The 18177-nt window shown below is 43.4% G+C and overlaps 1 protein-coding gene and 1 long non-coding RNA gene across 2 annotated transcripts in view; one reads left to right on the top strand and one right to left on the bottom strand.

Annotated features, from left to right (window-relative positions):
• Nucleotides 1-7668, top strand: part of LOC307213102 — a 41835-nt gene extending 34167 nt beyond the window's left edge. The window contains exons 3-4 of the long non-coding RNA XR_013837384.1: nt 5751-5817; nt 6668-7668. This is a non-coding gene — a long non-coding RNA (uncharacterized lncRNA). The remainder of the gene's footprint in view (nt 1-5750; nt 5818-6667) is intronic.
• The window catches only part of THEMIS (thymocyte selection associated), a 69048-nt gene extending 51319 nt beyond the window's left edge, over nt 1-17729 (bottom strand). Inside the window, exons 1-2 of the mRNA XM_079970774.1 lie at nt 17014-17729; nt 3751-3912 (exon numbers count right to left, since the gene is read on the bottom strand). Coding sequence (XP_079826900.1) covers nt 3751-3912; nt 17014-17308 — 457 coding nt within the window. The 5' untranslated portion in view covers nt 17309-17729. The remainder of the gene's footprint in view (nt 1-3750; nt 3913-17013) is intronic.
• Nucleotides 17730-18177: the final 448 nt, after the last annotated feature.

Raw genomic sequence — 18177 nt, 5'->3', positions numbered from 1 at the left:
CCATTCCTTCCTTCCCCACAAGGCGGCGGTAGCGGAGCCCCTACACAGACTCCTGGACAAGCGGGCCCCTTGGGTGTGGGGCCAGCGCCAGGAGGCCGCATTCCAGGCAGTCAAGGACTTGCTTGTCTCAAACTCGGTCTTGGCACACTTCGACGAGAGGCTGCCGGTGGTGCTAGCATGCGACGCCTCACCCTATGGCATTGGCGCTGTCCTGGGACACCAACTCCCAGATGGAAGAGAGGTACCGGTGGCATACTTTTCCCAGACACTCAACGCAACTGAGCGGAACTACTCACAAATTGACAAGGAGGGTCTGGCAATCGTGAAGGGAGTTAAAAAATTCCATGATTTCTTGTACGGGCGGCCCTTCACCGTGGTGACTGACCACAAACCGTTGCTTGGCTTGTTTGCCCCCGAAAAGCAGACCCCCCAAGTGCTGTCTCCTCGCGTCCTCAGGTGGTCAATTTTCCTTACCAGCTACCAGTATGCACTGATTCACCGCCCTGGGAAGGCGATGGGCCATGCGGACGCCCTCAGCAGGCTGCCACTACCGGAAACAGGCCCTGACCCAGCACCTGCACAAGAGGTTATGAGCCTGGAGCTGCTTCCTGACCGCCCCATTCAGGCACAAGAAGTTGCACACCATTCCAAGAAAGATAGGGTCATCTCCCGGGTCCTGGACTGGGTGTGGAGGGGATGGCCCAGCAGCAGCCCCGGGCCAGAATTCGCCGGCTACACAACCCGCAAACATGAACTGTCGGCCCACAAGGGGTGCCTGTTATGGGGAAGCAGGGTCGTTGTTCCCCAGCCCCTCCGAAAAAGGGTCCTCACAGCCCTACACGAGACACACCCTGGGGTAGTAAGAATGAAGGCCCTTGCCAGGAGTTATGTGTGGTGGCCGGGGATTGACGGAGAGATAGAGGCCTGGGTCAAACACTGCCAGGCCTGCCAAGAATCCCGACCAGATCCCCCAAGGGCCCCAGTCCAGTCCTGGGAGTCCGCCCGAGCACCATGGTCACGACTGCATGTGGACTTCGCTGGCCCCTTTCAGGGGAAAACATTCTTCATAGTGGTGGACTCCTACACCAAATGGCTGGAAGTCGCACTGGTACCGTCCACTTCTACGTCCGCAGCCATCCGGGTACTACGCAGGCTGTTTGCTACCCACGGGCTCCCTGACACTCTCGTCTCAGACAACGGGACTGCATTTACGTCAGGAGAATTCCAAACCTTCACAGCGCAGAACGCCATCCGCCACATCCGTTCGGCGCCATTCCACCCTGCCACCAATGGCCAAGCAGAACGCATGGTGCGGACCACCAAGGAAACCCTTCGCCGCATGACGCAAGGGGATTGGGAGTACCGCCTTGCCACATTCCTTCTAGCACAGCACAGCACCCCCAGCTCAACAACTGGCAGGAGCCCCGCTGAACTACTAATGGGTCGGCGCCTTGCAATCAGATTGGACCGCCTTCACCCCGATAGAGCTCAGGATGAGGTAGTGGTGGGGGAAGGCAGGAACCCCCGGACCTTCGAGGCCCAGGACCCAGTGTACGCAAAGAATTTTGGGGCAGGCCCTGCATGGGTACCCGCCACAGTCACCAGGGTCACTGGCCCCGTGTCGTACGAGGTGCTAACAGATGGGGGGCAATGCTGGCGCCGCCACTGCGACCAGATACGCCGACGATTCCCGGGAGAAAACCAGGAGGAGGAGGACAGGTCAGAGGAGTCCCAAGGGAACAGTGGGGCAGTGAGGCCCATAGAGCAGCAGGGGCCAGCAGGAGAGGCAGAATCAGTAAATACAGAGAGGACCCGTGAGGCTGAAAGGACACCGGAACCAGAACCACGACTGAGCGAGCCGGTTGCGCCAGACCAAACAGCCCCATCACAGCCAGCATCCTTGGAACACGAGCCAGAACCTGAACCCCGGACCAGGGAACACCCCAGGCCGCAACGCACACGTAGGCCGCCAGCGTACCTTGAGGACTATGAATGCGACCTCCCGGGCAGGACTGGAACTTAGAGGGGAGGGGTGTTATGTACTGAGTCAAATAGGATCCAAACTGCAGCAGTCTGATTGGTCCTAGAACAATAGGATCCAAAAGGCAGCAGTCTGATTGGTCCTAGAACAATAGGATTCAGAATGCAGCAGTCTGATTGGTCCTAGAACAATGCAGCAGTATGATTGGTTGGCAGGAACCACCCAGTCATGCTCCAGATTGAAGTGAATCCACAACCTGATTGGCTTACAGTAGAATTCCGGAATTAGCCAATCATGTGCAGCCCATTGTGTAAATAATGTATATAAAGCAGATACTTTGAGGGGACATTCATTCCTCCTCACCACTATGAGCTGAATAAAGAGCATGAAATCACTTTGCGACTCTGAGTATATTTCACTTTGCGTAGTGTGGTTTTCTCTTAGAGGAAGATTCAAAGGGAAGTTTGGAGAACATAGCAGTGGGATTTAATTTAGCTGTGCAATTAAACTATAACTTATGACTCAGCTGCACCATAACATTTCTTTTGAAGCATCTCTAACTGGAACTGCATGTTGCATAGAAGCTGACACTGAATGCACCCATTTCTTGTCTTCTCTCTGTGTTACAAATGGTACAAAAGCTACTCTGGACTACACACATAGCAAGAAGAAAAAATGGCAGTGTGATAATGACCTGTATTTTATTGCATTACACATCTCATAGAGGCAGAGAAAGGCGGAAGATGTAGGTGATTATAATGCCAACGTATTTTGCTTAGCATGTAGTTCAATCAGTATATTGTTGAAATTATAAGGAATTTATTTGTTTTTGTAATCCGCCATTTGTGTAGAGTTATGGTTGGGTTAGGGACGCAGGTGGTGCTGTGGGTTAAAGCCTCAGCGCCTAGGACTTGCCGATCGAAAGGTCGGCGGTTCGAATCCCTGCGGCGGGGTGCGCTCCCGCTGCTCGGTCCCAGCGCCTGCCAACCTAGCAGTTTGAAAGCACCTCCGGGTGCAAGTAGATAAATAGGGACCGCTTACCAGCGGGAAGGTAAACGGCATTTCCGTGTGCGGCTCTGGCTCGCCAGAGCAGCGATGTCATGCTGGCCACGTGACCCGGAAGTGTCTCCGGACAGCGCTGGCCCCTGGCCTCTTAAGTGAGATGGGCGCACAACCCCAGAGTCTGTCAAGACTGGCCCGTATGGGCAGGGGTACCTTTACCTTTTTATGGTTGGGTTATTGGTTTAACATTTTGTTTTTGTTGCATTTACATTTTGTGATTTTTATTATTTTGGTGTACAGCACTTCATGCATCATACATGAAAAAAGAAACAAATAGCACATGGTTTTCCCTATTTGTAAAGGATAATTTTGGACAACATTAAATGAAACAATGTGTGTTAATCAAGTAGAGCCATGGGTGATTAATTCATGGGGATCAGTTTTAATCAATAAGAGGTTCAAACTGAGCGCAGCCTTGTTTATTTTATGATGTGGGATATTTAACTGTACAGGTCATGAAATGATCTATTATACAAACTTGTTTTGCTTTAGTGGTTTTTCTTTTACTTCAGAGACATAATTGTGCACATTTTGTCCATCTCTGATATAAGATTGAGTAGAAAGTACCACTAATTGAAGTGCCTTCAATATAACCTCAAGCACATTGCAAATGAAACATACTGCAATAGGTACTACAAAAGTGTCTAATTCTGTTTTTATTTACTTTTTTGGTTTCCTTATCTAACCAGAAAATATTCAAACTGTACCTGGAAAATGTAAAGGTAGCTCAACTGTAGTGGAGCAGAAGCTAGCATAATCTTCACTTTCACAGTTGCTTGCCAGGACTTTCTTAACTTTTAATCCAACAACTTTAATCACGTCTCCAGTTGACAAGCAGCATTCATGCCCCCACTTTTCATAAACTGAACCTAAAGGAGAACATAAAGATAAACACAAATGTTTTATGGATTGTCCATGGCAGTTTACAAGCATTCTTTGTTACTCTTCCCCTCCTAGATTCCTGGTAGTTTGGTTTACACCGAAGGCACTTGCAGCCCATCTCCCCTTTTGGGTGGGATTAAATCACATACCAGCAATTTCAGGTTGTGCCATTATAGGAGACTGTGAGGTCTTGTGCAGCAAACCTGCTACTTCAAAAGATGTTACTTTTGTTTTTTAATTGTATTTTATTGATTTTTAAATGTAAAACAACAATAAGAAAGATCAATTACTAATAAGCAACAATCAAATCAGCATACAGAGCCTTGACAAGAAAAATGAAACATTAGCAGAAATTCTGATGAACCTAATCAACTAAATTCGTAATTCCATAATATTTCTTGTTACCATGTTCAAAGATCTAACTTTTTGTGATAAGGAAAGTGGCAGGAAAATGTACTGGAAAGTGTGGGTTAACATTTGCTTGAACATGACATCATCCTGGCAAACAAATTGGGATGAAGGTGCAATAAATAGGGCACCTAGAAGTACCCATGAATATCAAGGTAAGTTAGAACATAAACAACATTTCGAAACTTGCTAGTAGCCCATCTTCTTAGTTCTGAAAGTGTGAGGTGGACCTCAGAGGAGAGAAAGTGCAAGATTCTCTGACATATTTTCCTCAATGTAGCTAGTATCTAGTTCAGAATTTGAACTATTTAGCCACAAAACCTGCTTCCAGTCCATTTCCTTTCTTCTCTTCATCATGGATGTAGGAACCAAATATTTTTAGCCAAAGTGCTACATGTTTTCCCCAAGTTTGCTTGATTTCTGGGTTTTTTTGAATCTCAGTTCTATGGTATAAGAACATAAGTAGAGCCCTGCTAGATCAAGACACAGGCCCATCTTGTCCACCATTGTGTGCTCACAGTGGCAAAGCAGACCAGGAACCTGGGTTCCTCCCTTATGGCTTAAAAACTATTGACCCAGTAAGATAGAAGTGAAGCAAAAACAGATGCATCCACACATAACAACACAGTAACTTCCAATAGGGAATCAGTCTCTAACTGCTGCTAAACAGATGAGTGCTGATTGGAATAAGTAAAAAATGGTGGTAGGCAGGTGGAGGTGGGGGTAAGTGAAACGCCCCCTAAGCCATTGTCTGCAGCACTGGTTTTATCACTTGTGATGCGTGTTATAAGCACTCTTCATCAACCAAAGGGCCTTTTGTCTTGCATCTCAGAAGCTACATCCTGTTATTCTGTTTCTGTTGCCTTGTACTTTGCTATGCTGAATGATCTCACAGTATTTGTCAAGGCCTGATCAGTCATGAACAGGCTATCTCCAAAGCTGGTGGATTCTCCTTCACCGGAGGTTTTTAAGCAGGGGTTGGATTGCCATCTGTCTAGAATTCTTTCATTGTGATTCCTGCATTGCAGGAGGTTGGGCTAGATGACGCTTGGGTCCTTTCCAGCTCCACAATTCCATGTGCCATTCAACACAGACAATCCTTGTCTATGCCACTTTTCCTGCTGGCAAACATTTTGGAATGGTATGCTCTGTGACAAGTGGTATCAATGAACTGAATAAATATTCTTGTCCGTTAATCATCTGCAGCATCTAAATAAGCTGATTCTCAGAAGATGCAATATGACAGGCTTCTAGGAAAGTTTCCTAGCCAGGTTAAGCATCACTTTTCACCTGATGCTCAGCCAGGGCTCCAGCCCTCCTCTTGGGTTCCTTCCCTCCTCCCAAGTTGTAAGAAGTTGTTAAGTCTCCAGGTCAACAGCTTTATCATGTCTCAGCTGTTTCTTTTCTGCTTTTTCAGGCTTTTCTGCTTGTCTTGCTTGCTGGCAGGTCCTGTTGACTGGTGCCCCAATTCTGCCTCTAAGCAGGTGAGAAATACAGGGTGCAGCAGGGAAGTCCCTTGCAGACCTTCAAATCAAGGCTAACTGGTAAGAAGGAGAGTTGAATCCCCTTTTCAAGGACCCTGTAATTAACTGCACTTGTGTTGTGCTGCGGAGGGAGGAAATGAGGAAAGGCAGAACTGAGGATGAAGAGACTGAGCCCTGAATTTCAGTTTCCTCTTGCATTCCATAATATACATGGTCACCTTTCCAGTATGTCCCATTGGGTTAATACACAGCACACACTTACAGGCCAGGGTGAAAAATTTAACAAACCACCCTATTTTTAAAAAACAACAACAGCAACACAACAAAATAATTTGAGAAACACAAGCTTCCTGACAATCTAGAATGTACAGAGTTTTGGGTTATGAACCTTCTTTCTTTAAGCCTGTGAAAAGTAAGGAGTCAAAACAACCCATTGTTAGTAGCAGATAATACTCAATACATCTCATGGCATATGTGTGGGTAGAAAGCTATTTAGCAGCTACTCATATAAATGGACCATTTTTATCTCTTCCAGGTGGGTGATAGGAAACATAGCCACTGCTGTCCACAACATTCCAATTGCCTTTATGCTACCTGCAGCAGAAAGACAGGAACAACCTAGACTGGGCCTGCCCAGAAGTTCTTTTCCCTGCCTATTTTCCCTAGAATGCAAGGGAAAGTCTGGAATGTTCTTTGCAGACACACTTAGATCTCTCTGAGCTGTTTCAAGAGTGGAAAGTAGGGAAGGGACTGGCAAGAGCACGTGGTTTCAGTGGGTACTTGCACATGCCTAGAAAAGTGAAGAGTGGGCAGAGTTCAGTCTTGCAAGATTTATTTTGTTTCTTCCTAGAACCCTGAGAGTCAGCAGAAGCAGTCAGTTGCAACAGAGTTTTGAGTGCCAGGCCTGAGCTCCCAGTTGCCATTGTTAAACAACAGCGAGTCAGGAATCCTTCCCAATCTACTTCAGATCACCCAAAAGTCGATCAGGAAATCCTGAATTACCAGTTCCTGGCATGGTAATGACTTAGAAGGCAATGACTTACGTATAAGGGAAATAACACCTTTTGCCACAAGTGAAGAGATTTGCAAACAGCGCTTCTTCAAGGCAAGCAGAAGTTTCCAACTTGAGGGAAGCTACAGTAATCTGTGTCAAGGGCAATGGTACTTACTGAAAATGAATGTTGTTGGTCTCAAGAAAGAATGAAGTGTGTTACTAGGGGTCAAGTCAAACTACCATGATAGAAGCACTAAAGTGACCTCCCTGGGGCACAAGCTTGGGCAGTGTGTATGGTGGTTCTGAGCTACCCACACAACAAGAACCCCCTTCTGACATTGCTGATGTGGTGCAAAGGAAAGCAGAGCAATACGTTTGCCACCAGCTTGGCTGCAGGAGTTGCCAGGAGGAGGGATAACAAGATGCCACCCTTAGGACTCCACTCAGGATTTGTGTAGGGTTTACTCCTAAGCCTTTGCTTTTAAGGTGGCAAAGGTTCACACTCTGTCCCCATTAACTCCTTTCTCCCATCATAATCAGCAGGCATAAGAGTGGAAGGCGATGCCATGGAGCGGGAACTGTTTTCAGCTAAATGGCCACTTCCCCTTGTGGAAAACCTTATTGGGGCCATAGGTAAAAAAAGAAAAAGGTAAAAAGGTAAAGGACACATGGATGGTTAAGTCCAGTCAAAGATGACTGGGGTTGTGGCGCTCATCTCGCTTTCAGGCCGAGGTAGCCGGCGTTTGTCCACAGACAGCTTTCCGGGTCATGTGGCCAGCATGACTAAACTGCTTCTGGTGGAATGGAACACCGTGATGGAAGCCAGAGCATACAGAAACACTGTTTACCTATTTATCTACTTGCACTGGCATGCTTTCATACTGCTAGGTTGGCAGGAGTTGGGACAGAGCAATGGGAGCTCACCATGTCGTGGGGATTTGAACTGCTGAACTTCTGATCGGCAAGCCCAAAAGGCATGTTCAAAGTCTGTTTTGGGGGCCTAATCCAGCCCCTTTGGAAGTTTATGGGGTAAAATCCTAAAAAAAACACCTCAGCAACTTCAACCTTTAAAAAAGCTCAATAATTTCAATCCTAAAAAAAGTGCAACAACTTTGGTTGGCCCTTTGGTCGGCCCTCACGGCTCTTCACTTCATCAAATCTGACCCTCTTTGAAAAAAGTTTGGACACCACTGGCTTAGTGGTTTAGACCACAGCACCACCTGCATCCCTGCTATTGAGGCCATATTCCAGTGGTGGTGGTGCAGATCAAAAGGGGTAGGCTGTATCAGGAGTCGATTCTTACTATTTTGTATTTCAGCCTCGCAAAATCAGAGGTTTTGACACCACCCCCACCTTATGTATATTTATGAAATAATTGGGACCTGAATTTCCATGTTTTCTTCTTTACCTCTTTTTCTCTTTTGTATTCTGTCTATCACCCGCATGTTACTCCACCCTATATATGTGTTTATTTATAACCTGCAAAAATTTCCTACATGCATACATACTGCAGATGCGTTTACAGAGCCTCATCAGTGATCCTGCCGATTCAGGAATGTCTATTAGACTGTATGCCATTATTTTACATTTTAAACTGCCTTGAGTGCAGAATTGACACATTGCCCATTACCACATGTGTGGTAAGTAAATACAAATGACATTACTTATGGAAATGTAGCCCATCTTCTCAAGTGTGGTACAGAATGTCCTGGATCAAGTTATTCATTTCAGTCAAGAAACAAAGTAATTTGAGCCGCCTGTAATCAAGTCATTTCCCTGGTATTGCTGACAAGGAGTGAGATCAAGTGACTTTTAAGATAACCCCTCATTTCCAGTAATACGTTAGGGTCTCTGCAATGCATGTAAGAATCAAAAGCACATTGCCGGAGTAGATTATGCTATGCACCATATTTCATAGTGTATGCAGAGAATAAAATGTAATGCATTCCTCATTGTCATCATGCAAAATTTCCTGTGTTTTTCTGCACAAAGAAAGCATGAAATCCATCAAAGACATAAAGGTAATTAAGCAGAAATACTGATTCTTCCTTTCAACTGAAGAAAGATGTTGCATACTCATCTTAGAGGAAACTGGAATAATGCAGTCTATTTACTAGGATCAAACAATGCCCCTGAAGGCTGGAATTAAAGAACTTAGATGCCTTTGAATCCACCTTTTTGAGATTGCTACTTTGTTCAATAAGAACTACATTTATATCCCTTTACAACCTCTTTCCTGATTTTTTAAAAACAAATCCACATTAGCCACTGCTGTGATCACATCAAAGCAACCAAACAGTTAGTTGAATAGCTTTTCCCTCTGATTCTTCTAAAATGTTAAATGGGTGCGGGGTGGGAGAGAGAAATATTACGGTGGTTTCTTTTTATGAGATTTTCCTGTCATTAAGTCTCCCAGTAATATTTTACTTTACCTGAAAGATAAGGCTGTAAATTTTAGATAGTTTGTATACTACATGAGAGGAAACAAGTTGTGCCTTCTATCACTGCATTATGACAGAATGATTGAGGTAAATATAAACAAGTGAAAACAATGGGTTTTAAAATACATTTATTTAATGCTCCTTTTAGTCTGAGAAGATGTACTTTTCCAACGCAGGGATCTTTTAAGTAAAGCTATAGATTATCATTTTTTAAGCACTCATAGTGCAATTCTTCATGTTTACTCAGAAGTACCGTAACTTCCATTGAATTCAACCCTATATATAGTACCCTGAAGAAAGATCAATCCTCAAAACTAGAGTGTAAAATACTAAAGTTACCATCCAGTTTACAGCTGCATGATGATGATTTATTCTCCTGTTTACATCCAGTGTGCTCCCACCCCACATTTTGTAGTGGCCCCCATCTGATACTCAAACTGGGAGTCACAGGTACCAACCCAACCCTCAACATTGTCTGATTCACTCCAAACTGGTGCCAAGGTTTTGCAGTCATTTGGCAGCATCTCCCCCCCCCAAACAAAAACCCTCAGTAATTTATGCTCAAGGATCATAGGTATCAGTCCAAAACCCAACATTATCTGCTTCACTCCAACATTTGGGGTTTTTGCAGTTAACAGGTTTCCAGTGATGTTCTTAAATCCTGCAAAGGGGCCCCATCTTTTATCCCTTAATAAAACATTCACTGCTGCAATGCTAGAGCTGCAGGGGTTCTCCTCCAAGTCCCCAGAACCAGAGTGGGTGTAGCAGTGCATCTTGGACTCCCCTCCCCTCACATCCCTGTTCCCCATCAGCTCAAGGACAGTGGCCTTTTAAACAAAAAGGGAAATCTCTGAAACCTTGACACCTGCATGGCTCAGGGGCTTCATGAATCCCAGCTGCTGTATATTGCATTTACTTTCTAATGCCAACACCTGCTGCTGTGTCTTCTGCAGCTTGTTCCTTGCCATTCCTCCACTCCTAGTTGTGTTCCTTCCTGTTTTTCTAGGAATTCGTTCCCCTGTGCTCAGTGGAGCTTACGTGATTGCAGCCTCCACGAAGGCATCTTCCCAGTGAGTGAATGGATCGGGTTGAAACAAGCCGTATCACCTGGACCTTCAGCCACCTATGTACAAACATACGTAGAGGGAGCGCCCTTTGCGAAGGTTAGTACTGTACATATCTGTTAGCTGACTGCTTTTTGTTCAGGACATCCAGGTTTTGAAAATACCTACCCAATCCTTGGGACGCAGGTGGCGCTGTGGGTTAAAGCCTCAGCGCCTAGGACTTGCTGATCGAAAGGTCGGCGGTTCGAATCCCTGCGGCGGGGTGCGCTCCCGCTGCTCGGTCCCAGCGCCTGCCAACCTAGCAGTTCGAAAGCACCTCCGGGTGCAAGTAGATAAATAGGGACCGCTTACCAGCGGGAAGGTAAACGGCGTTTCCGTGTGCGGCTCTGGCTTGCCAGAGCAGCGATGTCACGCTGGCCACGTGACCCGGAAGTGTCTCCGGACAGCGCTGGCCCCTGGCCTCTTAAGTGAGATGGGCGCACAACCCCAGAGTCTGTCAAGACTGGCCCGTACGGGCAGGGGTACCTTTACCTTTACCTTTACCCAATCCTTAGAAGAAGCAAGGGGCATAGATTTATCTCTCAACATGCAATAGTAAAACTTTAAATGTCAAGAGCTTTAAGCTATTTCTATCCTAGGCAAATCCTTTAAAAATCACTTCTGCTGTTTTTTGATTTATTTCTCCCCTGATGGGTTTATGACACTTTCTGCTGTTTCTCATTTATCTGGCGGGTTTGAACTTTGCATGCAGTGACAGAGCTTTGATGTAAGTGCCATCATTTTACAGGAAAGAGTAAGTTGACACCTCAGACGCTTTTTATTTTAGAAAAAGAAACACCTTTTTGTTTGTTTGTCTTGCTTCTCAACTTCAGAATTAGCTGATATTAAACATCATCCTTAAGTAATATATAAGTGAATTAACCCCCTTCTGCTCCTTGCCTGCGTGTTCCCTTTGTCAATATAGGGCCTATATTACAGATCCAGAAAGCTCTTGACTAGTCTAATTTATACAAGCAGCTTGTTCAGGTTGCTCAGTTTCAGATGGATGAGAGGGCAGTTGGAAACAAGAGATGCATAGGAGTGGGGTCAAGGGGTCAAGTCCTATAACATTTTAGGACTCATAGAAAATATTAGTCATTTTGGAGCTGGGAGGTGTGGGCGAGGTGAGATAAGGAATCATCAGAATGTGGGACAGTATTATGACATTTTGCAGCGATTTGTGACCTTTTGTTGTGGGATAACACCTTTCTTAAAGCAATGTGTTCTTGAAACCATGCAAAGTTTGCCACCGGAGGACTGAGACTCTGCTGATCAATTATATTTTATAACCCCCTCCCCCCACAAAACAATTACTGAACTAAGCAATAAATAGAAGAAACATCTCCCATTTATTTTATTCTATTTGGCACATAGAGAAGTAAACATTTAATTCAATACACTGTGTGGCCTGTTTTTATGACTCCAACCCTTGAGAAAACATTAGATGACATAATATGATATTTAATTAATTTCAAAAAGGCCTTGTTTTTTCTTTTTTAACAAAAATATTTTTAATAACCCGAAAGAGGAACTTTTAAACGTTCTCTGCAGCCCAGTTAATTATTTGCATTTCATGTCTTTTGAACTCAGTTGGAACTAGAACAATTTTAATCTTCACACTAACTGGATTATAAACCTTGCTCTCTATTTTATTAAGCACACATTTTATTCTTGTACCTATTGGTCTTCATTCCGATACAGTAGTCTGGAGTCTGATTATTTGCCTGCAATAGACACCATCAGCCTGAACAATATTTATAATTATCTTTCTCTCCCCAGAGGACTTTTGTGGCTGCTCCTCTGTGTGTGTTTTTAGATTAGTTTTACCTCCTATACCTGCCACTTTTTTCTTACTGCTGTTTAATTTTGTTGTTGATTGTTTAATTTTTGTTCTGTCAAAACTGTTGTAAGCTGCCCTGAGCAGAGCAAATGAAAAGCAGGCCATATTACATAAATGCTAAAAGCATTTTGATGCAAATGACACAATTTTACATGAAAACAACGACAAAAAAGGTTAAAATCTCCATCAGCATTCTGTCACTTATTTTCACGTTCAAGCCTGACAAGATATTAGGCATTCCACATGTTGTTAATACTCATTTGTATTTTTCATGCATATGGATCTATGCAATATTCATAATTGCAACAGAAGTAGTTTTATGTCTTGATAGGAAACTGTCCTGATTTTTCCTTCCTCACAGACAACCAAGGGAAAACTTTTTTCCTAAATAATTGGAATCTGATTGTGGAAAGCAATTGAGGTTTGCTTGGGGGTTTTGGGGTACTGGTTGTTGCACAGACATTTTTATTTATTTATTTCTCTTCTTGTATACCAGTAATAATAATAATAATAATAATAATAATAATAATAATATAAAAAAATGACATCCAGCCTGATTAAGAGTTCAGAAGCCTCTCCAGTATTTTGTGGCCTTTTGGTTGGCCCAATAAAGATAGAGCCTTACTCTGGATTTTGGAAAAGTAAAAAACTGGATTACTTTTATCCAGACAGTTTACAGTGACAAACCTTGGGGTCTCAAATTTGGTCCCCCTGCCTCTCGTGCTCCATTCTAAATAATAGTTGTGAAGTCCCCTGCGTTGTTCCCAAGGCTCTGCATCCAGTGCAACTAAACCAGTCACATGCCCCTAAATCTGCCTCTGCTTTTTGGCTCTTTGTCCCTGTGTATGCACCTAGGAATCCTTCATATTGTTGTTGTATTTTCTTAGCGAGTATGTATGTATGTATGTACGTATAGATAGATAGATAGACAGATAGATAGACAGATACGGTTTTGTGGGCAAGCCACTTCCTCTTTCATATGAATTTACATGATGTCCAAGTTTAAGGCCCAGTTTAAGAATTAGATAATATATAGTCCATTTTTACCAATGCTGTGTCTACATGTTCACAGCATGTGTAATATGAATTATTTAAATAAATGGCTCTGGGCAGCTCTACATTTCTCTAGGGAAAGATTACACATTTTGCTTCCCTGCCACTGGTTCAATTAACCCAGCAGAAAATTAAATTTACTTGCCCCCTGGAAATTTTTTTGTATTGATATTTTTAAAAGGCATCTTTCTTCAGTGAGGAGATACTGAAACATGTACCCTAATCTCTACAAAATCAATGAGCATACTATGTGCTTAGACTGCTAAATGTCAATATTTACTAAAATATTCTAGAAGAGAAGATATAGCGGAGTTTCAATTTATGTTAATCATATTTACTTTTTTATTGTTAAATACCTTGTTCAGTTGCTGATCAGAAAGGAACTAACAAATTATTATATTTGAGAAGCCTCTTTTCATAGTTGCTTCTCCTACTTCCTCCTCTCTCTTTCTCACAAAGTTATAATGGTGTTCAGGCTACAGTAATGGACAGTAGGTTTCTTGGCCAGTTCTGTTGGGCCATCTCATTCCTGTGTTGTATAATATGGGTGGGTGGAATGAAGGTTGGGATCTACTAGAAGTTGTGTGTGTGCTTTGCAGAGTAGATTGGCAAGGGTTTCTGACTCCTAATTGTTTAACAACAGATATAACAAAATGGCTTTGTTTTGTTGCCTATATTATGCTGCTGAAATGAAGACCAAGAGCCATTTTTGCATCTGTGAAAGGATGGTGAGCATAGCTAACACTGAAAACAAATTCTGGGGCTCAGAAAGTGTGCTCTTTGTTTCTAACTGTCTTTTTTTGCACCTGGTTATCTGGTTGGCAGATCTTGAGGGTTCTAGTAAAAGAAAACAGAGCAGATCTGACAAGCTTTAAAGCCTGCTCCCCCCATTTTAAATCATAGAAGAATGTAGAATGGGGGAGAGAAATGTTACTCATATGCTTCAAAAGTGAAATAATGCACATTGTCTAAAATTACCTCGTACAGACTCTCCAAGTGTCTCTATTATCCAGGGACAGTCCCATATTTACAGATGTCATCCCAGTTTCTGATCTGATCCTGGAATATCCCACTTTTCCTTCAGACATCCCTATTTTCACCAGAGAAGTGTTGGAGGGTATGGTAGTGGCATGGAATGTATGGAAAAATTCTCTTGAGAATCTCTTGCTTCCCCGCCTCTTCATGCTTTACATGAAAATACAGTATAAACCTCAACATATGCTATTAAGCTTTAACCTGTGTTTGAAAACCAGGTCATATCTTGATAGAGACTAACAGTTGTTCACCTGCTAAACATCAACACTGCACAGAGGACAATATTTCCACAGATTTTTTTTTTTTTAAATAAAGAACATACCACTACATTTTATGGTCAGTGTTCATAGTAACTGAAGCAAACATGGGCTTCATACAAGATAGAACAGTGACAAATTATATTAGAAAATATAGTTTCTGGGGCCTTCCTTTTATTTTGATGTGGTTTTGTGGTATTCTAAGTAGAGCATTCTGTAAAACATTATGGTCAGCGATGGTGAGTACTAAAATACAATATGGAATGAACGGGGTATGATGTTAGTTTCCTCGCAATAGTGTTGTATATGTGCATTCCGTTTGATGCAAAAAGCACTGTTGGTTCCATAGCCTCTATTCTTTTTGTCTTAGTGATCCCCAACTTTGCACAGATAAGGAGGACCACATTTGGTGAGCAATCATTCTCCAGTTGCTTTCCCCATAATAAATAAAGACACCAAAAGCAATGTTAGAGCAAGGCACACATACACACAGATTACAGTAATGTTGCACTGATGAAAATTTAATGCCAAAGAGGTTGCCGTCTTTCTCCCTTATTTAAATGGTGTGGGTGAAAGCATAGACACAGTGAAGGGAACAAAAATGTAAGTGGAATAGCTGCTTCCCCACGACCAGTTTGATGTGGCCTGCTGCAGACCCATGTTTAGTCTCCAGGCCACCCATCTGAGAATTACCGTACTTCCTATTTTGTGTCATTTGTGCAAGAAAGAGGGAGATGGGGCAGTGAGTGAGATGGGTGACTTAGCTGCTACACTGTGAGTAGGAAGCCTTGCAGTGATCCATAGGACAGGGAAAGAGAAGAGAAGGCAGAAGAAGAGATAAGACAGAACAAATAGAAAAACCAAGAATGGCCTAAACTGTGGGTGGCTAACCATTTTTGATCCATAGTCAACACTTTGAAGGCAACATGTAAAAGTGGGTATGGCAAAAAAGGGATGAATTTAGTGGGGTCTTGGAGGAAATATATCTTTTTATCTGGCTTCATTACATCAAAGAAATGGACCCATGGGAGCAGTCAATTTTCATAAAATGACAGATTTGGTTGGGGTCTCAGGGGCCAACAAAATATCACTTGTGATGGGCAGGCATGGCCTTCAGGCTGTGGGTTGCAACCTTGACCTAACCTATCATTGTTAGACACCTCTCCCACCCCAATAACCAGTGCTATAAAACCTAATGATACCAATGATCTTTTGAAGGATGCACATTTTATTCCAAGTACTGAATGCAGAGATCCAGATGTGGGAACTGTATGCATAGCACCTTGGGAGGTTCCCATTCCTTTTGTGCATTGCTTTTCTTAGATCTGGGCCTTAATGAATTGCCTGACAATTGCTCATCTTCATCATATAGCTGAAGCTCTATGATGGCACTTTAACAGTTTCTGGAAAGAATCCTGGGCACTGTAGTCGGTTAGCGGTGATGGAATCTGTACCGTTGTGAGGTCAGCACCATTAGCAAACTACAATTCCCAGGATTCTCTTCATGACTTTTAAAGTAGCACAATCCTGCTTTAAATGTATGTTGTGGATGTGACCTTAATGTCTCATTTCATGGAATATTTGAATGCAATACTAACACACACCAGCCAATGCTGATGGTTAGGGGTGGGGGGTAGTTTAGTAGGGCACATAGGTCTCTCTCTGTCCGCCTCCACCCGTAGAGAACAGCACTCTTGATATGCCATGATGGAGGGTCCAGTTTTCCTAGCATGTGGAAAGCCATGAAATAGGATGGGGGGGGCATAAGCTTTAGATCCAATGGACCCAAAGCCCTGTGTATCCTTCACGGGACCCAGTCCTTAGGCTCATCAGTTACAACAGCAAACCTGTAAACAGAATCACATCCCCCCCCCATGATACGAGCCCGGATTCCTTGGGATGTGGCAATAGATCTGCACTCATCTGAGCCCCCAAGGTTGGATTGCTCTACCTTAATAGCTTATGTATGAATGCTGGCTACGTCAAAAGCCTGCCCTTCATTATTTTTGATACTTATTTACCATGTTCTTACAGCACAGGGTCAGCCTCCTCTGTAACTGCTTCTCTATAAAGTGGTACCTCGGGTTACATATGCTTCAGGTTGCATGCGCTTCAGGTTACACACTCCACTAACCCAGAAATAGTGCTTCAGGTTAAGAACTTTGCTTCAGGATAAGAACAGAAATCGGGCTCCGGCGACGCAGCAGCAGCAGCAGGCCCCATTAGCTAAAGTGGTGCTTCAGGTTAAGAACAGTTTCAGGTTAAGAACGGACCTCAGGAACAAATTAAGTACTTAACCTGAGGTACCACTGTCGCTATCTTTAATATGTACTATAAGCGAACTTGCTAATGATGGCTGAATGTCATTCTGTTACATCTCCTAGCTGTTAGAATACATTCCAGACACAGAGCTAAAACCTTAGTCACCACTACGTACACCCAGCTAGAAATATTTTATTAGAACAAACCTCACCTTCGTCATAAAAGCCAGACTGGATTTGCAGAATCCGAGGGAGAGAGTTTGGATCCAAGGAATGGATGAAATTCTTCAAGCTTGAGGCCATGGTCCGTGCAACAGCTAAAAAAAAAAGGGGGGGATTTAAACAGAAATACCTGGTAGGATGCTCTCTGTTACCTCTTGCACATAGAAAAAGAAAGTCCTGCAAAAGCTGAAGCAAGCTTTCTGTGGAAAGAGAGAGGTTCTTGAGCTTTCTCAGAGTGAAGACCACTTCCTCTGACTTCACATTGGGTTGGTGGAAGGCAGTCATAGGAAGCTAAGAGAAATGAATGGCAGCACCTGGCTATATACTAGCTTGTGCTTGTGCCTTTTTGAGCTACAGGAAATACAAAATACAAGTGGGTTTATGTCAGTGATAAAGAAAGGGTGGTAACAAAAGAACTTGCCAACTAGGATATGGTTTGGTACTTAATGCAGCTGCAACGATGCACACACAACAATAATATCTTGTCTTAAACCTTTGATAGTTTGACACTGAACCTCTGGAACATTAAAAAGTACTGTTTTTTCTTCTTTTTAAGGAAGCCACAAACTGTCTTTGAACAGATGAAATGAAACTGTTTTGCTGCTGTTGTTTTGCAGAATTCATAAGGGAAGTGAGATAGTTTAAAGGGAAGGTGCCATTTATAACCTGGCTAGTCAAAAGTAGCAGGAATGTTCGTGTGCGCACAATGGGCAGCTGATGAGCACGGAAAGGGTGCAGCTGATGAGGGGGTCTAGCCTGGGTATCCTTGTGATGCACCCTGTCATTTCAGCACATGAGGGAAGGTCGCTTTGACCTCTGGAATGTTGTTTTGTTGCCTGTGTAGACCAGGCCCATTTTGAAGGCTGAATTGTTTTGGTGAGAACAGGAGGCTTCCTGGTGCAGAAGTGACTGTTGGGGTCAGTTGGTAACATTACAAGGTAGATCTGAATGTTGTAGCAGTGATCATTGCTTGGAGAGGATGGGGGGGCAAGGATAAATGAGATGATTCTGAAGGAAGTGGGTCAAAAAAGGAAGTGAGATGGTTAGCTCAGATTCAATTATATTTGCCTGAAAATAGAGGAATAGTGCACTATCCCACTTGAAGCACTGGTAATGACATTTTTTTACATTTTAGTTCAAGGGGGCAAAACACA

The sequence above is a fragment of the Podarcis cretensis genome (assembly GCF_951804945.1).
Source record: "Podarcis cretensis genome assembly, chromosome: 3".
NCBI lineage: Eukaryota > Metazoa > Chordata > Lepidosauria > Squamata > Lacertidae > Podarcis > Podarcis cretensis.
This window is presented reverse-complemented; position numbering and strand designations above follow the sequence as displayed.